The sequence below is a fragment of the Topomyia yanbarensis genome, chromosome 3 (assembly GCF_030247195.1).
Source record: "Topomyia yanbarensis strain Yona2022 chromosome 3, ASM3024719v1, whole genome shotgun sequence".
Taxonomy (NCBI): Eukaryota; Metazoa; Arthropoda; class Insecta; order Diptera; family Culicidae; genus Topomyia; species Topomyia yanbarensis.
In genome coordinates, this window is record NC_080672.1 from 396571920 (window position 1) to 396597111 (window position 25192).

Genomic DNA, 25192 nt, shown 5'->3' on the forward strand with positions numbered 1-25192 from the left:
TTAAAAAAATATAACTTTTTACAGGACTAATACCTACCCCAAAATTCCGGAACGGTATCGCCTGCGTAGCTCCGACACGTACCAATCCCCTCAGCATTATTCCAACATGCAGTCTCATCAACAGCAGCATCCGTTGGCATCTCCAACACCTTCCCATTCGTCATCGCTCCGTTCGACGGCAATCCACGAGCAGCATCAGCAGCAGCAATACCAGCAGCATCATTTTCACCCGCAGCACCACTCGATGCACAGTACACCACTATCGTCGCGTCATTCCAGTCTTCAGTCACCGCCGCCCGCCGGTTCACCTTCATCCGATGCTGGAAGCAATAACAACAGCAGTCCCGGCAGTAACAAGAAAGACGCCACCAAGGGTAAGGAAGAAGAGGTGATTTATTTTTGATACATGCCAGTTGAGGTTGAAATCTAATCACCTGGACGTACTGGACTGGATTCTACTGTGCGTGTTGGTTCTCTCTTTGGTACTGTATGTTGTGATCCTTACCTTTCGACTGATTTTTTCCGCAATGTGATCTCTATTGGCAAGTTGTAGGACGCATTTGTTTTCTCAACACAGTTTTTTTTAGTTTGGTAGGAAGGTTCCCTGGATGGGATACTGATGTTATGGCTGTTCTATCATTGAGCGGTTTTATTTTACTAATCGTACTTCACCGATTGCATTAGATCAACAAAGTGTAAACCATTTCTTGTCGAATCAACGTGAATATTTTACTCAATCTGTGTTGACGAATTTACATTTACTAATCTACCGAGATGCTCAATGTTTTCTCTAGTAACTGTTATTTCTTTAAATTTATTAACTTATTTTTAAACAAATAGTAATCTACGTTTACCGCTTGTACGAGAAAAATTCAAACCAAGATTTGCGTAGTCACACAATTTATTGGAAAACCTGTTTATGTTTAGCAAAATCAGTTAAAATAGCATGTGATGAAAGGAAAAAGGAAGTGAACAATCCATTTTCAAGTACCTTCTACTCTGGAAAATATATCTTCCAAAACGCACAATAAAGGCAACTTCTTCGATCAGTAGAAATCTAACATTCCTAGCTCATTTCCTACCGTCGCTCTTGGAGGATCAGTAACATGCTCTCGGTAAAATGAGCAAAAATCAAGACTCGAATACATCAATGTGTGTATATGTACATAGGAATAGTGTTATGTTTAGTTCGTAGACAGCTAGCGATTGTAAGGAATTTAACAGTATAAATATGCGACCAAATGCGTCGAATTATTTCAGTTCCAGTTCTCCTAATCCTATTCTCATGTGATGAAATTGTTGGTTTTCGTTACTAAACATATTGATAAACATTAAGAAGAGAGTAACATGCATTTATAGAGCGTTAGTTTTCATCGACTAAGCTAAAGAACAAACTATTTACTACTGCTACTATTACTCGACAAATTTAACGAGACTGGTATTTAAGAGAGTACGACATATATCACGTGTTGCGAAACATTTAGAACGTACCTAAGAAAACAAACAAAAAACGAAACAAGTAGCGGGGGACGGATCGGTTCGGAATGGAGGGATGCGACGTAGCTTTTTGAGTCGTAGTTTTGATTTGTCTGCGAGGCTTTACTGACTGGTTATTTAAGTGTTCGTTTGCTGTTCTATCGTAGTGTTCTATTTGTTTCGTATGCGAAATACGATAACATGTTCACACAAACAAGTCAGATGCAAATGATCCGGACAAAACTGGGGATTCCGGATGAAGAGCTCAAAAGAGAATTTCACTTCTATTTTCGCGAGGTTTAATGAAAACCACTGCATTAAATTCTAAACGATGCAATTCAGTTGGGTATTATTTTTTATCGGCCATCTTTGCATGTGAAAAATTACCTATGTTTTGATCAATTTTTCTGCAGAAATCACCAAATGTTTTGTTTTCAACTGTGTAAAGACCGAAACTGGTTGATAGTTTTTATTTTTTATAAGCTGAACAGAAGCTGAAATTGATGTTAGAATGCTTATTTGTGGCAAGTCAAAGCGATATGTACATAGAAGAAAACACTGCCTGTTTTTTTATTTGGCGCTCCAGCCTCAGCTGAAATTCTCGTCACTACTCTAAGCAGCTTCAGAATGTAAGTCATATTATAGTGCTGTTTTAACCCTTCTACGCTCAACTTTTTTTTCTTGAGAATATGGTCTTCCAATACTTGCCTTAAATCAATTGGAGTCAGAGTCTTACAATACAAAAAGAAATTTGATCAGAACATGTGCTTCATTCCGAGTCCTAGATGATATCCAATTTTTAACATTTGATGCGCATTGTAATTCTCTTAGCCTATTGCAAGCACGGAATAGGTACCCCAAAGTAAAAAATAAAGGAGCTAAATTGAAGCTTATCTGTTATTACACTTGAGCCTATTTTCTGGTTCTTGCTTACACCAATATAACTGACACGAGTGCAATGACGTGTATTTTGCAGAACATTCACACATCAATCTGCTCCGGTCTTTCATATCCCTGAAGTTTTGGTTACTTTGCCTACCAGACATTAAGACTGCGACTCACAGCCTCAATAAATGGGAAAGGGATTAGTAATTCGAATGACTGCGAACGCCGAACGAGCTGTGTACGGGCTAAAATTCGTCCCTGATCGCGAAAAGTACATTACAACACAATAAACAAGACTACCCTTGGTTGTTACTTATCGTTAGCGTTAGTGTAACGTCAACAAAGAAAAGATTGCTTATCACTGCAGAATAAAGATGAAAACATTTCGACAATATAAACACATAGCAAACATACATACATACCATACCGTAGCGAAAGCAGTTCTATTCATAAACAACAAAGGTGTGAATAAACGGGCAACAAGTAGATTTGTGTGGCATTACTTTTGTGTTCCAACCAGAATAAAGCTCAAAACAATCAAACTTTTAGACACACGTGTAGGCCAAAAATTTCCAACTTTTACTCTTATCGGAACGTATCGATTTGTATGTGTGTGAGAAAGAGCGTACGGGCATTATTTATATAGCAGCTTTAAGCATGATGTTTTAGCTTTCGAATGCAAAGAGTTCAGCTTCCTGTTGTTTCCGATTCGAATTCAATGTGAAATCAGGCGCCCTCAGAACAGCTCGTATGCAATGTGAGATAATGAAAGTATTATATTTTTAAAGGTTAACATCGTGGGAAATAATTACAAGAAATAGAGATACTTATTTCAGAAACAACTTCTTGACAATACGAACATTCTATAAACAAACAAAAAACAAACCGATACAAATCATCGCGGTGAAAGATATGATATATAGTGAGCTGTATGGATAGTAAACAAACACTAGGACAGAGCAAATTTGAAGCTTACATAGGGATGCATACTGTTTGAATAAAAAAATGGCATAGTTATTGAAACAACTCTCCGATATACTGATACGAAAATGAAGATTAATTGTATGTATGTATAGAACAGAGCTATCAATTATTAAGAAGAACTACTAATTAACTGTAAAACTGAACCATTCTCCCCCCGGAAGATTGTAAATAATAGTAAACAGAGACTATTGAACGTGTTTCAGAGATGAAGTATTTTAAAGATACATGAATAGGAAACAGTTTATATATACACACATACATTCGCATCACCGAATAACAGAAGGCAACTCAACAAAACTTACATCTGCTCAACTTCCCTATCATACATATATTCGACAGAGAAAACAAAAAAAAAAACATTACAGCATACTACAAAGTATGAGCGAATTGAGATGAGAACTTTCAAACTACTACCAATGACGTTCATGTAGCTCCGTAAACTTACCTTTGTTTGTTGTGTCATGTATCATGCTTTGTACAATTTAGGCTGCATGCAGTTCGTGGAAAGCTTATCTCGTAAAGGTTCTGTTTAAATTGCGAGCAGTGCCACTAATAACATTTATCGCGAGAGTTGCAGTTTGACTGGTGGATTTTTTTTGTGTTACATCCGTGGTTTACCAGCTATATAAAGGCACTGATTTTGAAATTATCCTACTTTTACTGTTTGTTCAAATTTACATAAAGCTTGCTGCCAAGCTGAAAAAATTTGAGCAAAATCTATGTTATTGCTCGCTACTCTACTTAATTTGTATCAGATAAGAGCGATTTTCGTTTATTGTTGTTTATTTGATCGGAACATTCATCGGACAGTTGTCTTAATGAAAAATATAAATAATTTGTTTGTTAATAGTACGATAAAATTTGAAAACTTGTGGACGAAAATCGTTGATCGAATAATTCGAATATTTCGTAAAACCGAAGGCAGATCAACCGAATAGGTTCATGGATTCTGTATTCTGCGATGACGGTTGGTCCAAGTACAGGACCGCTGGCGCTGGCAAAGCGTCCTTTCGGGGACATACATATTTTGTTGAGTAAGGATCGAGAGACTATTAATTTCACCAACGAGGAGTTAAGCTGCAAATACGGTTTGTGCGATCAGGCGCCTTTTCTTGAGCATTCCAATATTTAAAAGGTGGAAACGATCTGTATTTGGCGGTAGATTCAGCGGTTCTTACGGAGAGCATCCTTCACGATTTTTTTCTGTGTGGACTAGACCATACCAGTCCAGTTTATTTTATTATTTATACACCGTACATACACCTTGTAAAACTATATATTTCTTATCAATTACTTATATCTATGCTTGAAGATGTTAAAATCGAACAATGAAGAAGCTTCGTAAAATCTGTGGTAACATGTTTCCAGTGGATTATTTTGTCCATATGCAGTACGGTGTCTAGAGATCCACAACAAAGTGGAGTTAAGAAGAACACGGGAGGCGCATTCAAATTAAAGCCCGAGAGAAGATCTGGATGGTCGATATCACTTGACAGCAAGTCGTCAACAAAAACTCTTTGCAGGAAAATACGACGAGTCGCCAGAGTCTGCAAACCGAGTAGCATACATCTATCGACGTAAGGAGGCAATATAAATGGATCATTCCATGGAAGTTTCCTGAGGGATAAGTCCGCGGTGTTCCGCTTTAAGAAGCCCAGCATTCCGAAAGTCTTAGAACTTGACGCGGTGACATTGTCGGAAAAGCCCAAGTCACGGATCGAGTCGACGCTTTCATCTGTTCTTCTTTGTACACTGTATTTATAACGTCCTGGAGTAAGCAAGCGTCCGCAACTAATTACTTTGCATTTATTAACGTTGACTTCCATTCCGTTAAACGTGCACCATTCTTGAATAATACAGATATCTTCTTAAAGCACTACGGCATCGAAGCGATAGTTCGAATGATTTCGAGGTCGTCCGCGTATAGCAATTTTGCAGACTTAATCCGACTAAAGATATCGTTGATAAACAGAACAAAAATAAGCGGGCCCAGATGACTGCCTTGCGAGACAACTGTGGGTGTTCCGAATGTGCTTAAGCGCGTGTTTTTATAGTCCCGAATGCCGAGTGATCGGAAAGATAAGACTGCAACCAGTTAGTCAGCAGGTGGAAAATCCTAAACGTTTTAATTTCAGAATTGCGATGTTGTGCGGCACTTTGTCGGAAACTTTTGAATAATCTATATAAATCGCGATAGATGACGCTTCTCCATGGCGGGAAACAACATATAAGTGAAAGCTATCAGGTTAGGTCAGGTTAGTTGTTGATCGTTTCGTAACGAACCCGTGTTGATACTCCGAGATAATGTGGGATGCAGCTGCATACGTGACGTTGTAGGCCAGCTTTTCGAGAGCTTTGGAGAGACAATAATGAGATACCTCTGCAATTATCAACATTGTGAATATTTCCAGCATTATGGATGGGAACGATGGCAGCTTCTTTCCAGGCGATAGGAACAATGCCTTAAGCGAGAGAGAGAGAGAGAGAGAGCGATTGAAAATTATGCACTTTGGAAGAAACAGCACGTGGGCGCAGTTTTTATAAATTGAGGCAATAGATGATCGGGGCCAGGCCCTTTCGACGAATCAACCGCAACCAGTGACGTCGGTTCGACTTACAACGGGACGAGGGAGATTTATGTTGTACGATGGCAATGTTTCCAAATACTCTTCTGAAGGGACGGTATGGTCGCTTCCAAACACTCCGCGAAAGAAATCAGCAAACAGATTTACTACATCAGCTGGACATGGCGCATTTGCGTTTTCAAGAAAAACGTCCGTGGGAGTGCTACCGGTTCGATTTCTGCTACTATCGAAGTTCCAAAATGTTGCAGGGTGATCGCGAAAGCTATTTTGCGCACGATTCAAATACTCACGAAAAGCGGAATTCCGGGCAGTTTCGTATTGCAGTTCTGTCTGTCGAAGAGTAACTTTGTTTTCGTTTGATTTTTGGCGAATATAACGTTTGCGTTGTTTTCGCAGGACATTACGCAAGCTCCTGGAACCTTTTGGCGGAGTATATCATATACTGTGCTATAGAACAACGCTACTGGATCATCAAGCTCATTACATCACATTAAGTCGGTCAAGTCGACAGTGGCTATCATTGCGGAGATTTCGTCAAAGTTGCAACGGTTAAAGTCAAACTCAAGGTCGTCAATCGAGTGAATCATCTCCAGTGTTGGTACGTACATCTAGTCGCAAGACAAACGGTTTGTGATGTGGATCGATTTTGAGAATAGCAGTCGAAGGTTCAGGCAGCTCTGCGATATCCGTTTTTTTTCGAATGCAAGAACGGGGATCCTCCCGTTCGAATTCGCTAGTGAGCAGATCTGGTACAAAGTGCCTGCAACCATAGACTCCGTTACAGCTATTTCTTGTTCTGATGAGGCATTGATAGGTAGGTAACATTTTAGATCGTTGCTGACCAACCACTGAATGCGTGGACGATTGTAGTTTACGAAAACGAGAAGTGTCCGTGATGCCAGCATTGTCCAGCATTAGCGTGCGCGTGATACAAATCCGGATCACTATTTTGCCTTAGATAAACACAGCTAATATATACGGATTGATTCGGGAGTTCGATACGCACGGCGATTTGCTCGACGCGTTCAATTCTTGACAAACTTCGCTGCGAACCTGCGAGGTTGTTCTTTACCGCTATTAGAACGCCACCGCCTCGGCGTAGATAACTGGTTGTTGAGTTGCGGTCGCTGCTAGTTCGACGAGAGTTCAGCGTTTAATGTCTTCGTGCAGCCAGGTTTCCGTTGGGACAATGGCGCCGTAATCACTATAAGAAAGTGCTAGATTGAATTCCTGTGTTTTCGTTCTCATTCCTCTCACGATCTGGTAGAAAACGGAAAAAACTGATGTGCAACAACTTCGAGAACAGGCAGTACAGGAAGTAAATCAGGCGATGTAACTAGTTGGGAGAGGGGCGAAGAGTCGTTGTTGAGCCGGGCGAATTCGGTTTCCAAAAAGCCTTTCTGGATTCCGACTTCTCTTCGAACTCACGATAAGCAATCCCAACTAGTCAGATAGACGCCGTCATAGCCTTATCTTTGAGATCTGTGGCCATGCCAACTGTGTAGGAGACAAAATTCAGCGTTCTACGATCTCTGCCACGAGGGACCAACTTAACGACAGTGATGGCCTAATTTGCGGGTTTATCCGCCCCTAGCTTGGTGACACTTTCACCAGGAACATCGGGCGAAATTCCCGACAAATCCAACCGAAACTTTTTAGCTTCTCGATTCATAGCGATGGATGATGTCAATGAACTGACGGCATCAGTACGGCGTAGCAGCTAAGAAGGATTGGAGGCTGTATCGTCGTTGTCTCTCTTTCTTTTAGCAGAATTAAAGGAAAATTTCCACTGTCCAGGAACTGGCGTTTTTGGTACAGTGTCGATCAACGTTTTGAAGTTGGCCCGAATTTCCACCTTTAATTCCTCCAATATGTCCGCCGATCGATCACCATTTGGTTTGCGGACTCAACGGACACCAATGCGTTACAAAAACGTGCTTTGTTCATGACATTTGTGCAGGTGTTACATATCCAAAATAAGTTAGATTTGCTAAGAACAGCGGCAAATATTTCGTCGTTTAGTCCGCAACATTTCGCGCAGAATGACAAAGAGCAAAAACCGCCACATTTTACAGCATTACGACCATCGAAAATAGTATCAGTGCAACTCTCACAAAATCCAGGCATTTTACGATATGCGCTAGTGTAAGGGTAACTAGTTGAAGTGCTCAGTAACAGAGGGCACCACTTGCACTCTACAAGATGATGAAAGGCGAGATGCATTATAGTATAGGTGTTCACATTCGTCAAGTTTGAGTGTGTTGGTTTGTTGTTAGTGAAATTAATCATGGCGGCCCAGGACCGCGAAGCACATAATCAACAAACCGACCAATCGAAACGAAGCTTGTAAGCACGTGGTAAAAATAAGTATGGCGTCCGGGATCACAAAAGAGCAAATGTTTACATCACTAACCAATCAGAATGAAGTATGAGACCACGTGCTTCTGTTTTCTTCTTCATTCTTCTTGTTTGCCCGAAAAAAGTGACAGCTGATGCACACAGAAAAAAAATGTGTACACCTGTATACACCTCGGATGAAAGGTATGCTTTTGGGTACGAAATTCACGCAGGTACAAGATCGAAGGAGCGCAGGAAAGAACTGATCAAAACAAAGACGCACAAACTTCTCACCTTTTTCGTTACGGCACACGGAGATCAGGAAGGCGGACGACAACTGATGGATGTAGATGTTTATAATTGGTATTTTGTTCAGGATTGTGACACTTTTGTATACTGCGGGTGGAAGCGATGGCGGCGGAGTGGCGATGTAGCGGTAGTATGGCAAATCAGCGAACTGCTTCAGCTTGTTCAGAATCTTTTTGGATATTGCGGTCTTACCTTGCGTGCGAATAAAACACCGTATTTCGGCAAGCGAACACGGTGATTGGCTAGCAAGTTTGAACGGCTTTGCAGGATACCGAGGCGAATAATTACAATAGTTACGAATGCTTTGCGCAGTTCCCACCAACCTGGCTTCCGCACTTTTAGAGTGCGAGTGATCTAACTGCTACTGAAAACTGCGAACTGTCAAAACACATGTATTTCAAGTGATAGAGATGGTACTTTCATAGACAGACCAGTCGAACTAACCAATCTTTGAGAAGATTTCGATAGAAGAATAGAAAGTGCGCAGTGCGGTTAGAATCAAGTTTTTAGTGCCACAAGCAATATCCATGATACATCGAAGTTCCAAGCAGCAGGCATGTTATGCACATCAGAGCAAATAAAGAGAAGAATAACAAACTCTCTTTGCACTTTTCATGCGAACCACCGCTCTTCTCTTTCACAATAAATTTCTTCACTCCGATGTGTGTTGCTCCCACACGTGTATTCTACTCCATAGCTGCACACCACAAAGAGTAGATAAAGAGGCTTTTTAATGTGTATCTTGGTCCCACGCGCACGTAAGTAGAAAAGGCAACCAAAAAATATTTTTAAAACGATCTTGAGTGAGGGGAGGCACAAAAAAGTAGCTCTTCAAGGTGACTGCACGAAATTGTGCAGCTCTTGGTGAACAGATCTTACTCTTTTTCGTTTTCAAGTTTCTCTTTGTGCGGTCGTTCTGCACATCGCAGTGTTTTTGTGGTGCGCTATTTTTAATCGGTGTATTTCGCTCTTTGTGGCTCATTGTGTGAGAAAATAACAAGCCTACCAAGCAGTCTACCATGTTGTTAATTACCTTGAATAATTCCGTATCGTCAGCATAAAATAAACGGCAGATGGCAATAACAAAGCAACATCATTAGTGAAGATTGAAAACAGAGGTGGTCCTAAGTTGCTGCCTTGTAGACGAAAAAGGTTTCTAGGTGGATGATCCAATTCTCACGCAGCAGTGTGGTTAGTTAAGTATGATCTGAACCATGTAACGATAGCTGAAACCTAACCTCTCGCTTTTGAAGCAGATTTCCGTTCTCAACTCTATCAAAAGCAACCTTGAGATCCAAGTATATGGTGTCGATTTGAGTACCGGTATCCATGTTACGTAAAAAAGGGGGAAGTGAATAGTACTAGATTTCTTGCGACAGATCGTTGCCGGAAGAATCCAAGTTGTTCGGTGTCGATGTAATTTTTACAACAGGCGAAACGTGCATCGTTCATTATGATCTCGAACAATTTCGAAAAGGGAAATTTGGACGTGATACCTCGATAGTTGGACACTTTTCGTTTATCTCCTTTTTTGTGAATTTAAAAAAGGTTAGAGAATTTGCATCTTGCGGAAAATAGTTTTACTGCAGCGAGAGGTTGAAAATCTCCACAAGAGGGCAACAGAGAACGTCTACGCGCCGTTTTAGTACCGTCGAGGGAATACCGTCAAGTCCTGCAGCTAGCGATGGCTAGCGAAGTGTTGTTAAACACTCGCTTGAACGGCTTAGCGAAAGGTTGCACTTGTCACGTTCGTGTCTGCATCCGTTCCTGGAACCTGGGTGACGGCAAACCGCACTCGTTTCTCTTAGCATTAACCAGCGACCAAAACTGCTTTGGGTTTCGGCGAAGAGTTTCCTGTGTGCGTCTCACGTGCTGATTTTATTGTTTATTGTTTATTTGTTGTACCGTCACCAACAGACCCCTTGGCCCCAATGGTGGTTACTTAAACTAATTACATTTCAGAATACGCATTATTATAGTTTTTTTTATCGAAGTCCTTGTCAGGTTGAAGTCAAAAGCCGTCGCCACACTGTTAAACTCACTTTGGGGTCCGGTAACAGGGCTCTGGCGCCCATAGTTGGTTCTCCTGAACGGGACTCGCAGAAGAGAGTTATTGCGCAGAGCTCGAATGCGAGCTTGAAGATCGAGGCGTCCGAGGATTGTAGGGCAATCCACCCTGGCAGACAGTAAGTCCGAGACGAACAGGGCTCGAGAGCAGTCCCTTCGGATGCGTAGAGTATCGAGCTGTATTAACTGACAACGGTTTTCGTAGCTCGGCAGCTGAAATCAGTTCCGCCAAGGAAGATGTCGGAGTGCAAAGCGTATGAACCGGCGTTGGACGGCCTCGATTCTGTCGACGCCGTTCTGGTAGTAAGGGTTCCAAACAGCAGAGCAATATTCCAGTGTTGAGCGAACTAGCGCGCAATAGAGAGATTTTAAACAATATACGTCCTTAAAGTTTTTCGCTATTCGGAAGATGAACCCAAGCTGTCTTGATACCTTATCCACAATGGATGATGTATGTGGTTTGAACGTTAGTGCCGAATCCATGATGACTCCGAGAGCCTTCACGTTAGAGTGTCTTGGAATACTCGAGTCGAAGAGATGGTAGTTAAACTGATTCGGATGGCGTTTCCGCGTGAACGTAACGATTGAGCATTTGCTCGGGTGTAAAACCATTCTGTTTAGATCAGACCACGTACTAAAGCTCTCTAATTCACTCTGAAGAAACTCGGCATCGGTTTTATCCCGTATTTGTTGAAATATTTTCATGTCGTCGGCAAAAGAAAGGCGGGGTCCTTGTAATTTGATGTTGACGTCATTAATGTAGAGGAGGAATATCACTGGACCGAGATGGCTTCCTTGTGGGATGCCGGATGTAGTGAAGAATGGTGTAGATAGACAGTTCTTAATGCTGATTTGTAGTTGCCTTCCATCGAGGTAGGAACGAAACCAGCGCACTAATTGTTCATGAATACCGAGTTTGTCCAGCTTCGCTATTGTGATATCATGATTAATTTTGTCGAAGGCCGCAGATAAATCCATGTAAATAACATCGGTTTGCAATCCGTCAGCGAATCCATCGAGTACATATGTTGTGAACGAGATTTTAGAGGAAACGGCTGTAGCGACGGTAGTTATTGCTGGCAGTATTGAATTCTCGTTTGTGATAAGCTGTGCGGTGGCTGCAATATTTGCGAAGGGCAAACAAGCGGGAGCGTTTCAAGACTCGTTGGCGTGCATTGGACTAAGAAAGTTTTAGTAGTGGTTTTCGCAAAGGCATAACTGCAAAGATGGCAATATCTATTGTACTATAGAAGCGACAGCAAAATGATTTTCCATGAAAAAGGCCACAAAAAACGGCCGAAACGTCGAACAATCAAAAATAAGTCGTTTGATATTTATACAAGACTGCAAAAGCCAATACCAAAATGAAGAAATCAACAGCATCGTCAATTGAAGAGGTCGTTTCGATGAACTACCAATAGCATTCGGAGAGCATTTCGTTTAAAGCTGCGTAATCCGCTCTTCAAAAGTCCAAAGTCCTGAGCTGAAGTTTCAGTAAGGCAGGTCGAAATCTATCGGCGCAGGCATCATAAACAATACTTTAAGGGCGCGATGATCAGCGTGCAGATCAATCAATGGTTCGGTGGCTGCAAGTGTTGACGTTTAGAAAGTGTCATTTGCGAGAACGATGTCCAGAATTCGTGCATTCCGATTCAAAACAGCGTTCATTTGTGTAAAACCGATCAAAGCCGTCTAGAAGTACCCTGTACATGGTTGTAATATGCAAAAGTATAGGGTCTGAATATTCTACGTTGCTATCGCCAGACTGCCAAAGCAAATCAGGTTGATTCGAGTCATCGATGCGCAACCGCTTTCGTATGGAGCTGATAGAATCGATATCGTTCAATGATAGTAGCATAATCCTGGAAGTAAGAAAATTGCACCTACACTGATAACATTATGCAGTGTTTTTATCAGAATCCACAATTGTTCGAGAAAAACCGAATTCGGAGCAGGATCGATGAAACTGTTGAATTCGTTCAATGCGGCTATTAAAACTCCTCCACCGCGAGCTTTTGTACCGTTTTCACTGGACCGATCGGTTCGAAACACCTTGTACTTGATGCCAAACAGTTGCGATGGGAAGATAGGTTATCCAACCACGTTTCAGTTAGCACTATCACGTCGTTTTCAGCTTAAAAAACAAACTGCGATTCGGAAGAAAGCGCAAATAAACTCTCAGTCACGAGAAAAAAAAAATAAAACGGAGAAATACTCGTCATTTTTTCTTCCAAAGTATTCCCCGGCATTGTCGGCAACACGTGAAATATTTCTAGATTTTTCGTCGTGATTATACGAAAATACGATTGAATTCGCATAACTCAGATAGTATAAAGTGATGAGCCCTAAATTGTTTATTTTTTCACGCTAAATTATTTGTACAGAAAACGTTTCCTCCATTAAATTCATCCATCAGTCAAATCACTCTTTTCCAAATTACCAGCTTTAAACAGCTTCAGTACATACCGTTCAATTCATAATGTGTATTGAATCAGAAAATTCGCTACTTAAACAAAGCCATGAATGGTTGAGATGTAACTTTCAGATGAATGAGAAAAAACTATCAAGTATAGAGACTGTCCATAAGCTAGTTCTTTATTAATATCGTAATTTTATACTTATCATATTGTTTAACCTCTACTCGGAGAATAACCCGCGATACAAATTGAACCTGTATACACGAGCACTTATTTTTAACCAATTCTCTCAATTGTAAGCAGCACGATATCGAACTATTGACTATTGTCAGATTTTTTACACGTACACAAAGTAACGGAGTTTTATCCTACATTCCTTTGAGCTACACAGCCAAACAAATCTTCGAATTAGTCCTGGAGCGATTTCATTTAACCATCGCAAAACGCTCCTTCTTTCCTAGTACGTACGTAGTAGTATACTTACCAGCAATGAAGACTTAAGGATTGGTCTCATCAAACACACAAGAAAAAAACAAAACAAAAATTAAAGTATTACGGCAAAGATGTAAAGAAACCAACTATAATTCGTTAACTGAAGCAACAAAAAAGTGAAATGAACTCTATAAACACTCAAAACAAAACTGAAACAAATATAATGTTATTCAAATGTTATTTCAATCACTGTTGAAATGTTAGAATAAATTCAAATGACAGATCCGTTGGCACATATTACTGCCGTTGGTGCATATCACCCGTCTCCTGGCAACGTTTGTCTATAGTCTCAACGGTTTCCATCGAGCGTTCCTTCACCCAGCCCAAAACATGATTGTATATAGAATACAATAGCACTTACAACCGAAGGGACATTGTCATGGGAAATTCATTGAGAATTGCGATAATCCTTATCGCCTGACCGGCTTCTGCTGCTCAGAACGAATTGTTGCTAATCGGGCCGCCGCGACACACTGGTGGTTCTTTTGGAATTATCGCTTGCGCTGCAGACGGGCCGGAGAACAGTCACGCTCGTGAGGTGCCTACGAACAGTCATAAACGTTATGACCCTTGCCAGCAGTTGGAATCCCGTCCTGATATGGTCTATCGGGTTCTGTTCTATTTGCTTGTTGGTATAATCGAGAATCGATTGCGCACTTACGAATTTACTAATCAGGGGTTACCCCACCGCTTTCAGCTCTACATATGCACCTTTAAATCCTATCTGAAGGGTTTGCGCGGAACGATCTCGCAGCTAGCGACGGCAGTTCCACTGTCCACTGTTAGTCCGAAAGGTAAGTTCGGCAGTACTGTGACGCGATAACGAAGTTAGTGAGAAATATATTCCATTCTATTCTGCGCAGCGCGCCACACGTCTGTTTTTGCAATAGATTTGGAATCGAATGTGGACTATCATCAAGCGGGCTACTTGAGAAACCCGACGCTGAATTTGGAGGCAATTGCTCGTTCGGAGAAGCCAAAGGCCCACAGTGGCGGACTAGTTTTTTCGGGTAGCTTAAGCAGTATGTTGATACGCGATGAAAATGAAGAGTATTTTACCATTTAAAGGTGATTTATTTATTTTTCTTCAATTTTAGATGTAAAAAGCAAATGGAGAACTATTCCGAAACTCCTGATCTTTATAAAATTCAACGTGTTAGTGACAGAGGGCAGTACAATCTCTGCTTAAAAAATGCGAACACTTTTAGGAGGCGAATTGGAAAAGATACGAGATCAGCTCGGTTATTGTGTTTTATAAATGATCTACTCCTACCTGAATCGCCCTTGTCACTGAACCGAAAACCATCGATGGTTTGGAGCGTACTCGAGACGGTCTAACACAGCTCCATCATATAAGCCAACCAGTTTGGATCCTCCAACATCAATATCATTTTACCAACACGGTGTAGTACCCGTGCGCACCAAAAGGCTACTACGCGATCGTCGTTACCCTTCACAATACTGCAAATGGGGAGTGGCCTGGATGTTTAACCCCTTTCTACGACATACTGCGAATCAGATAAGGTCCACCCGGCGCTCTGGTTCGTAATGACTTCGCAGTTCGACACAGTTTTTCGTGTCGTTGAACTTGCATTCCTAATCAATCTGTACATTTGGTGCTCTTCACTTCATTGGCATCGTTATTCGTGCTCTCTCTCTCTGTTATTTGATATTCTAACATGTGCAAAAAACGATCGGCGGTGAACCACTAGGAGATTGGTATCAGTCTATTATTTTTCTACGGACAAAACCAACCTAGAGGTAGTGTAGCATACGTTCGCTTGTTTCTTCACAAATCGTGGGATTATTGGTCTTTTCTAATTGCTGTACAATACGTGCTGGTGATGAAGTGTGTACTGTTCTGATCCACAATGCTTAGAGTGGAACAAATTAAACGTACAGCAACTACGAATCTGCTGTAGTTGCAATAGGTTCCTATTGCTAATCGGTAGCGATGCAAACGCCTGTCACATTATTCGTGACAGATCTGATATCGATTAGCGCAATTCTGAGTTAATGAAACACTTCAGCAACACAAATTTGCTCATACTCAATCAGATAGGTAAAGCGATGTTAGATGTGATTCTCTGCTCGGACCATATTGCGCATAAGTTGGCAAACTGAACCTCGAACCGTCGGTATCTGATCATAAATACATTATCATTTAAACATCTCGCATTTCCAAATCTTCGAACTGGGACCTCCAAAAAGAGGGCTTGGCGACTATGTTTCATGGGTATTTACCAATGATTGAATCTTCAAGTGAGTTGGACGAGGTCGTGGATAAAACAACTCACTCGCAGTAGCAGCATACCAAGAGGCTTGTACGCTTCGTGTTATGCATGCTTCTGCTGCTGCTCTTTCTTCATGCTGCTTGCCTTGGTGACATGCCGAACTTACCAGACTTAAAAAATGATGTAGAAAGTCTTCGGATTGCAGACACTGAGACATGTTGGAGAAATTTGGATCGGCTCGCAAAACTGTCTGAGCGAAGTGGTTGGAAAAGCTTTCCTACAAATGTCTAATCAAGTCTCAAGAGGTAATAAAGAAGGTACTTTGGTAATCGGAAGATTTTCATGTTAGTCATATTAGAACTGCTAATTGTGACGAAGATGAAGTTCTCAACTGTCCTTTTGAGACACACTTTTCAGGCGTACGGAGCCATTACCATACTGCCACTAAGTACTTTTCGGGTAATTCTTGGACATTTACTCGTAGAATTGTGACAACCGAATTGATCAAATATGTTCTTGAAAGTGTACGGAATAAGTCTTCGAAAAAAGAAGGAATCATTCGAAACATATTTAAAGGAAATTTTAACACAGGTACTCCGTTAGCGTGACGGAAAATAATTGTAAAATATATTCCCAAAACTACCCCTGTTACCTATTGGAACGCAATGATACTCAGTCCAACCAGTCTGTCCTTTTTCCTGATCAAATCAGTGAAACGTTTAATCGATCACTACATTCAGGATGTTAACTTGGGTAACATTTATGCAATATAACATCCATATCAGCGGAACAAGTCCCACCTTATTACACACTGTTGTCTAAAACATTGAAAAAGTTTTTTTGCAAAAGCTAGCAGGTTGAGGAACAACAACGTATCCTTCGAACCCTTTTTGGAAGCAACACCTGATCTCGGAGTACCTCAAAAAGCAATCGGGGACAAGGTTCTATTTGTTGGAACGATGGGTTTAGATGTCGGCTGCTAAGCATTGTGTGTATCCAGTTAGTGAGCCGTATGAATGTGTACCATATGCCAACCATTTAATCAAACGTTTAAAAACAATTTGCAATATGGTTCGCTCAGTTATAGAATAACCATAAGGGTGGCACAAGGATGCATAAAAAAATTAAATGCCACAGAAATAATTCAAACAAATTGCAATTCTTCAACGAATTCCTACTACCTGAATCAAATATGTTGGAGCATGCTTTAGCACAAACGATTCTAAGTCTGTATGGAGTTTACTATGAGAAAAGAATGCCCCTGAAAAATATATTGTATGCTACACTCTATAGATTCAGTCAAGTAGAACAACTTCTTCTGAAGACAGTTCATAGCTATGACAGCTGGATTTTGAGCTATTGCAAAATTGCCTTGAATATTATGAAAATAGTGCAAAAATTCAATTTTAAATATTGCTAAAATTAGAACCACCCTAGTATCTGTTTCAGGCATTGTAATTCTCTCTCACTCACGCGAGAAGAAGCTTATTCGATGTCCAACTTTTCCGAGATAAGATGAGTCGCAAAATTCTCCGTCTCCACAAATAGCGTGAGAATGCTTTTCCAGATAAAATTTATTTGACTTTTTCCTTCTCACCGGAGAAGGTGATAAAATTTTCATGGAAATCAATAAAAACTTCAAAAAATACACTTAAGTTAGGGTGACCATTTGTCCTGGTTTCCCAGGACATGTCCTGGTTTTTCACTGACTGTCCTGGTGTCCTGGGAAGTCAAGAAAAACGCTTGATTTGTCCTGGTTTTTGTCCTGTAAGCTTGAAATATTTTTCTTTACTGAATCTTCGCTTTATCTTCTCAGGTTCATATCGCAGCTACGACCAATCGCAACCATAACTGCCAAGTAAACTCTCTCTCAAGCAAAATATGACAAACATAGTTTTATATACTCGAATCCCTCAATTGTACCCTCCGATATCTTTTTTAATCTCTCAACTACCTTCTCTTACGTGGAAATTGAAAAAATAAAGAACGAGGCGTTCCTACAAATTTCGCGCTAAATCGTATTCTGAGTTGGCAGCACCCTCTCAGATTTTAATGAAACTTTCTGTTCATGAGAACTTTGTCACAAAAAGCCACTTTGCATTCATTTTTTCCCAAAAATGATCTAGACTGTCTTTTGAAAAAGCCAACTTTTTTACCATTTTTTTTTCAAATGGCTTTAGTCTAAAAATGACAAATCCTACAAAAAATGTTGTAGGAGTGATTTTCACAAAATTTTTGAAAAAAAATTTGCAAAAATTTTTCATCGCCTTCTACACTGAAAAAAATTGATTTTAAAAATTTAAAGTCAATTTACAATAAAAAACCCATCTTTGATTTGGATGAAATTTTGTTCCAAGATAGGTAATTATGTTCCCTACCTACCGGCAACAATTCAAGTTGGGCACTTTCAAGGAAAAACAGTTATTTAAAAAAAAACTTTTTCTTGTCCAAACTGAATTTTTTTTTCAGTGTATTTTTATCGAAAACTAAACCAATGGAAGTCATAATTATCTCAGAATCCAATTTCCCAACTGCTAGTTGCCTGTTACATGCAAAAAGTATCAGCAACGAATTTGGTATATATTCATGAACTTGAATGAGGGCAAAGATAAGCCATTTATCATCATCGATATATGCGCGATTTAACTAAAAGCCACTTGGCCGTGTACGAAGAAGTATCTTGTCTATGTACCCGCTCGGGAAGTTGAGATTGATGGTGTTGTCTCCAACAGGGGCCCTAATTGCGAAGTATGGGGTTCGCTCCTTCAAGAACCCTTTGCTTCGGCCAATGAAAATTCTGGTTCGGAAACAATTGCGTTCAGGAAAAATCAAGGAGTATATGAAAACAACTCATTTTCCATCAGCCTCATTTCGAACCCTTCGCCGAATTTGCTCTTCCAAACTTTGATCTTTTGGACAGGGCTAGTCTACCTGTTCGTTTTTTTTTTGGCTACGAGGCATGAGCTGCCGTCGTTGCAAACAATTAGGCCCAAAGCGACTTATTACAGAAACAAGGCACGCTGTGGGAAATGCGGAGAGAATCATGAAAAGTTTTCCTACTGTGGAGAGACTCTGCATGATCTCTCGGCATATCCCGCATATAAATTATATGGGGAAAAATGAAACATTCTTTTAAGGAACTCTTCGTTAAAAAAAATGCAAAAGTGCGCTACGCCACAGACGACGACTAATTTCTACGTTCCCTTGTAAACTAATGAAAGCTGAAAACGCGATTATTGGCACCGGCCCGTCGACGGATTAACGGGCGGATCATCAAAGAATCAATGTTTCGTCTGGAGGCTAGGACCTACGTTGTGTATTCGATTCATCGTGTGATTGGAATACATGGAACGTTCTTCATATGATGACAGCTATGCATCGATTTTATGCTAATTATTGTGACAGTAGTGGAGTAAAAGAGGCTGTGCTACCAACATTCTCTCCACAAAACTGATGGCTTTTTGGGTTACCTATCGTTACAGTTACACGAGGCTCTCCGTTTGATAGAGCATGGAAAGCACTCTTTGTATTTCCTGGAGAAAACATGGAGTTTTTGAGTATCTTTATCTGAAAACTCATAGATTACCTTGGCTTGAGTTCTTTCGCAGTGCTTTATTCCGGGTAATGAGAAGGCGGACACTTGGATTAGAATGATGAGAAGGTGGACATTTAGACATTAGAAGGTGATACTTATGAAAAATCGCGTAGCTTCAACGAATTTTAAAATATTTCTTCTCAGAGAACGCTCGAAAATTTGCAAATTTCTTGGAGCGATGGAAGTTCGGGAATCCCAAAGGTATCAACAAACCTTTGTCCAAGAGAATGATTGAGGGTCATGACTTCATTCGGGTGATATCTTGGGTTATGCACAATCATTATACGTAGAATGCTCATCTCCGGCGAATTGGGGTCGTGGAGAGCGGTCTCTGCGTTTGTGGTGGCGGTTATCGCGATATTAAACATGTTGTCTGGTCGTGTGCTAAGTGTTCTAATGCCAGATGTCCGTTAAACGCTCCAGTCCAGTCCGAGATGCTATACCAAATTCGTTAGTGATACTTTTTGCATGTATCAGGCAACTAGCAGTTGGGAAGTTGGATTCTGAGTTGATTATGACTTTCATTGGATTAGTTTTCGATACAGATACGCTGAAAAAAAATCAGTTTGAAGAAGGAAAAAAAAATTTCAAATAACTTTTTCCTTACAAGTGTCCAAATTTGAATTTTTGACGGTAGGTAGGGAACATAATTACGTATCTTGGAACAAAATTTCATCCAAATCAAAGATAGCTCTTTTTGGTAAATCGACTATAAATTTTTAAATTCGATCTTTTTCAGTGTAGAAGTCGATAAACAATTTTTTCAATATTTTTATTCAAAAATTTAACTAGTTTTGTGAAAATCACCCCTACAATATTTTTGTAGGATTTGTCATTTTTAGACTACAGTTATTTGAAAGTAATTGGTAAATTTTTTTTAACCCTTTTCAAAAAAACAGTCTAGATCATTTTTGAAAATCAAAGTATGCAAAGTGGCTTTTTGTGACAAAGTTCTCATGTACAGAAAGTTTCATTAAAATCTGAGAGGGTGCTTTCAACATTTGTTCGAGGTAGCGCGAAATTCTTCCATACCATAGCACCTGTACTGTTATGACAGGCATAACATTCCCAATGTATAGGGAATCCATAGCAAATGAGACTCTTATGCGTGTCACGGCAGTGTAATCCGTTTTCAAGAAAATTTGGCAGCCGAACAAATCGAAATGGTTCCAGTTGTGGACCAATCTCTGGCCGCTATCAATGTCGATGAAACAATGATAACTAAAGCTTCTTCCTGGCTTAAATTGCCTTTAAATCCAGGATCCGAAGAATTCCTTTTGGTGACTCTGAGAAGACAAATTGAAGTCGTTTTGGTGACTTTGCTTCTGCTTCACTAACCTATCCGATATTTTCCATATAAAAGTTGATGAAATGAAGAAATTTGTAATTAACGGTAGTTTTTGCAGCTGTTTCGATCCTAGTTCTCAGATCGAGAGGTAATGATTGTCATTGGAGATTGCCAGCTACTTCTTTTTAAATTAGGAATGGCGTAGGGAAGTTACTTGGGATCGTTGATGTTTCTACTTTACTTAAACGACGTGTGTTTAGTGCGAAAAAGCCCTCATTGGTCCTGCACAGATGATTTCAGAATATTTCGTCCCCTAAATTAACGATTGCCGATTTTTTCAACAACATCATGTAACCTCCGCTGATGGTTGTGTAATAATAACGGCGTGCGTGCAAATCCGTAAAAAGAGCTCGGTGACCGAATTGTCATGAGACTTTTTGGCTGGGCTGAACTGTTTTACTGCCGAATCTCTACCTACCAGAACCTAGAACCGCAGACTAACAGACATAACACTTAGCTTCGCCCTCCTTAAGGTCATTTTAAATATATTTGTAGTTGGGGCTGTGGCCACATTTGAAATTATGGCGCCACTGACATATGAACAATCTTATGGGGGATAGACCACTAGTGGAAAATTACTCCCAAACCTGAGGGGTAACCCACCAGTAAATGAGTGTTTGGGACCGTGATAAAAAGGTGGAGCTGGTGTTCTGGGAAAATTGTCGGATCGATGTTTTTTAAGGGAATTCTCTCATCGTGTTATATCTGTTAGTCTGTGCTAGAACTTTTTGGATGCCGCAAACCTGGGGAGAAGACACAATCGATTAAGAGGTGATGGAGGGTGGTAACCCCTCTGGACTGTCCTGATTTTTGACTCGCTGGATATGGTCACCATACTTAAGTACAAAGAAAAGCGGCAAAGAAATATGATAGACTTGTTTTTTCGTGTTTTGGAATAACGACAGGAAAGCAGCGAGCGAAAAAAGGATACCGTGATACTCATTCACTCATTCTCCAGCTGTTTTATTTATCGGGAGAAATAACACGTTGTATTTATCCGGAGAAGTTGGGTGAGTGCCAATAACTTTTCGTGTGAAAATGTGAGTTTTTATTGTCGCAGTAGCAAACTATCCGGGCGCATTTACTCATATGAGCGTAAACACAATGCCTGATCTGTTTAAACAAAATGAAAAGCAGCCGCTGATGCCCTAAGACGATTTCGCTAGTTTTTCAGAGCAGCGTGCACTCAGTGCACTAGCGCGACTGCCGGAAGGTTAAAGTTCCTGCTAAATTCACATTTTGAACCACTGTGCGGTGGAGGGTGGAAGCAGACATACCAACACAAGAGGGTATGATATGTTATGCAATGAGAGCACCAGCACAACTTTCCGCAGATATGGACGGGAATCCATCATCGACATTACCTTTTGTAGACCGTCGTTAGTGGCAAACATGAACGGGAGAGCTTACGAAGACTACACACATAGTAACCATCTAGCAATCCAGTACCGGTTTGGTCAACGATACCAAGCGTCAATACAGAGGGCACGAGCTCACGAGCGGAAGTGGACAGTGAAGTCATTTGACAACGATTTCTTTGTGAAAGCCCTTCAGGCAGCGAGTGACTCCTCTGACATAAACACGGAAGAGCTATCAGAAACGCTAGCAAAAGCGTGCGTGCAAAGAAAAAGATCCAAGAAACAGACGACGTCCAGCGTGCGAGGAACTCGGAGTTCTCCGCACGAGCTGCCTTAGAGCCCGAAGATACGCTCACAGAGCTAGCATCGAAGCGGACAGAGAGGAGGGTAATAGTATTCCGCGATGCAAGGGCCACATTGAAACGCGAGATAAAGCGAAGCAAATCGATTTGCATTAAAGAGTTGTACCACTGGTACTGGCGCCAACCTCTGGGCGACGCTTACCGTGTAACGATGGCCCTCTGCACAGACGCCTCTAGAAATGTGCCCTGATAAACTGAAGGTTGTCGTAGATGGGGTTTTTTTCCGGAGCACGATCCAATGATATGGTCGATTATACCGTATGGCGAGGTAGAGCGGGACAATACAGAAGTAATACAGGTCTCCAACAAGGAACTCGTCGCATTGGCAAAACGTTTAAAGGTGAAGAAAGCGCCCGGACCATAGAAAATCCCCAACATCGCATTGAGAGCGATAATCCAGACACTCCCAGATATGTTCAGAAAAGCTTTTAGATGAGAGCCACTTGTCTGGCAAATGGGAGTTACAGAAGTTAGTGCTACTGCCTAAACCAGGTAAGTTCCCCGAGGATCCATTGTCGTATAGACCAATATGTCTGCTGGATACGCTCGGGAAACTCTTGAAGAGGATAACGGTTCGTCGAAAAACCAGTTTGGGAAGGGAAAGTCTACGGTGGACGCCATTCGGACAGTGAGGCGCAAACACATAAAAAGAAGATACCGATATGCCGTCATAACGATATACGTTAAAAACGCGTTCAACAGGGCAAGTTGGGAAACCATTGTGAAATGACTACACGAAATGATGGTCCCTAGCTATCTGTGCAGAATTCTAAGGAGTTATTTCCAGAATCTATGTGACAAAAAAGGGAAATCAATTTAAATTACGTCAGGAGTCCCGAAAGCCTCTATCCTGGGTCCAACGGCGATCGACAGGATTGGAAACTGAATACAACGAGTGAAGTTGCAGACAGCCCACCACAAAACGGAAGTGATATTGTTTAGCAACTGCAAATTGCTACAGCGTGCAGAAATCCCTGTCGGGGAGCATGTCATAGTCTCGAAGCGGGCGCTGATACAGGTGGGCGTAATGATAGATGACCGACTGAACTTCTATACTCATGTTGACTATGCCTGCGAGAAGACGACCAAAGCTCTAAACACTTCTGCCGGGCCAAACAGTAGCAAGAGGCGTTTTCCAGCTAGCGTATCAACGTTGATACTTAGGTACGGAGGCTTGATCTGGGTTGTGGCGCTGGAGACAGCGGAATCGAGTAAAACTGAGTAGTACGCCCATGGTCATGCGGGTCGCGAACACGTTTAGGATTATCTCATCAGAGGCAGTCTGCGTTCTCGCTGGAATGATCCCTATCGGCATCATCTCAGGGGAAGATAACGAATGCTATAAGCGGAAGGGGACCAGGGGAATACGGAAACGGTGAGAGCTGACCCAAATGATCACATGGTAGGATGATTGAGACTCGTCGAAAAATGGAAGGTGACTCATATCGGTTCATTCGACCTGGGTAAATAGTAGGCATGGTGAAGTAACCTTCTATCTGACGCAGTTCCCTGTCATTGTTGTTTTACAAAACCTACATCGGTTCGGACACTCGTAACACACTTTTGTCCAAAGTGCATAAACGTCACACCGGAGCATGTGGTCTTCGTCTGTCTTAGATTCGCAGCTGCACGAAGGGAGATAACTTCGCACATGGACACATGAAATACCGTTAGCAGAGTAGTAACACTAATTCTGTCGGAACTTCAGCGAAAGTGGCAAATAGAACAGCAAGGTCGCAACATCAACTTGTAAGATATAAGCGAGTGGTTCAAGCCGGTTATAAACCTTGCGAGTATGGCCGTGAATAGTCGCCAGCCAGATCTTTTGGCTCGTTCAGATCGGTTCACGTTCCGACCGGTTCCAACGTAGGCCGGCTACACAGCGAGGGTTTGCCAGCAAGCTGGCTCAATGTATACAAAGGGCAATAGACTCAAGAAAAGCTGGGAGCTACTGACAGCCACACTAATCCGGTTGACGTTTCATCGAAAGCGGAGAAACGAGTAGCAAGTTAGCAATCACGAAGTGACAGTTTCACGCGCGAGTTTTGAATAGCGTGCAACGTACGCAGAGGAGCCAAAGGGCTCCACATATGCAGAGGGGCCAATGGACTCAAGGACAGCTGGGAGCTAAAGACAATACCACTAATTCTGTCGGAGCTCCAAACAGATATACGGAGATACAAGAAGTTTAAAGGCTTGCTGGCAATATGTATATCAGCGGGGGAAGTCTATTACCACCCTGCTACACAATGTTGTCTATAATATTTCGCAAGAACAATCGAGCATGGAGTGTTTCTGGACATTAGAGGTGCTTTTGACAACATGTCCTTCAAATCCATTTTGGAAGCGGCACGAGATCATGGATATGTCACGAACTGGTTACACGCCATGCTAAGCAATTCAGCTAACTTCATGCTCACGAATGAACAGCTACGAAATCTTCTCGCCAGTTCATCCACGGCACCGCTGGCAATCCTGCGCAATAATGAAGAACCATCCAGACCAATGCAAGTCCATAAATCCTCTCCGGAACAAATCGCTGCCAGGCAACTGTTGTCGCGTGATTTTCCGGAGTTATCAGGGGTCCCCGCAGAGTGGCCAGACTGTAGTTTTAATATCACACATAATCTACATGGTTGTCGAGCATGTCGTTTTATAAATCGATGCGAGATAAACGGATGTCAGTTTGGGCATCATCCATTGCTAAATTCCGAAGCATCGAAGGCAAACAAGCCTACTACGA

General features: G+C 41.4%; 2 protein-coding genes across 5 annotated transcripts in view; both read left to right on the forward strand.

Moving 5' to 3' along the window:
* LOC131693169 (rho guanine nucleotide exchange factor 18) overlaps positions 1–13775 on the forward strand; it is a 68362-nt gene extending 54587 nt beyond the window's left edge. For all 4 annotated transcript variants that reach the window (XM_058980781.1, XM_058980783.1, XM_058980782.1 and 1 more), the window contains one exon: positions 25–13775. In XM_058980781.1, coding sequence (XP_058836764.1) covers positions 25–403 — 379 coding nt within the window. In that variant the 3' untranslated portion in view covers positions 404–13775. The remainder of the gene's footprint in view (positions 1–24) is intronic.
* A 293-nt stretch (positions 13776–14068) lies between these two features.
* Positions 14069–14761, forward strand: LOC131688485 (uncharacterized). The gene is made up of 4 exons (XM_058972765.1): positions 14069–14184; positions 14250–14346; positions 14416–14574; positions 14650–14761. The coding sequence occupies exons 1-4, from the start codon at positions 14116–14118 to the stop codon at positions 14739–14741; spliced, it is 417 nt and encodes a 138-aa protein (XP_058828748.1). The 5' UTR covers positions 14069–14115; the 3' UTR covers positions 14742–14761.
* The last annotated feature ends 10431 nt before the right edge of the window (positions 14762–25192 follow it).

Bases quoted from the DNA above. Each gene is read 5' to 3' on its own strand.
- LOC131688485 (XM_058972765.1), top strand. From the start codon at position 14,116: ATGACCCTTGCCAGCAGTTGGAATCCCGTCCTGATATGGTCTATCGGG. The intron at 14,185-14,249 runs GTATAATCGAGA...CACCGCTTTCAG, and splicing joins TCTGTTCTATTTGCTTGTTG to CTCTACATATGCACCTTTAA. The intron at 14,347-14,415 runs GTAAGTTCGGCA...TATTCTGCGCAG, and splicing joins GTCCACTGTTAGTCCGAAAG to CGCGCCACACGTCTGTTTTT.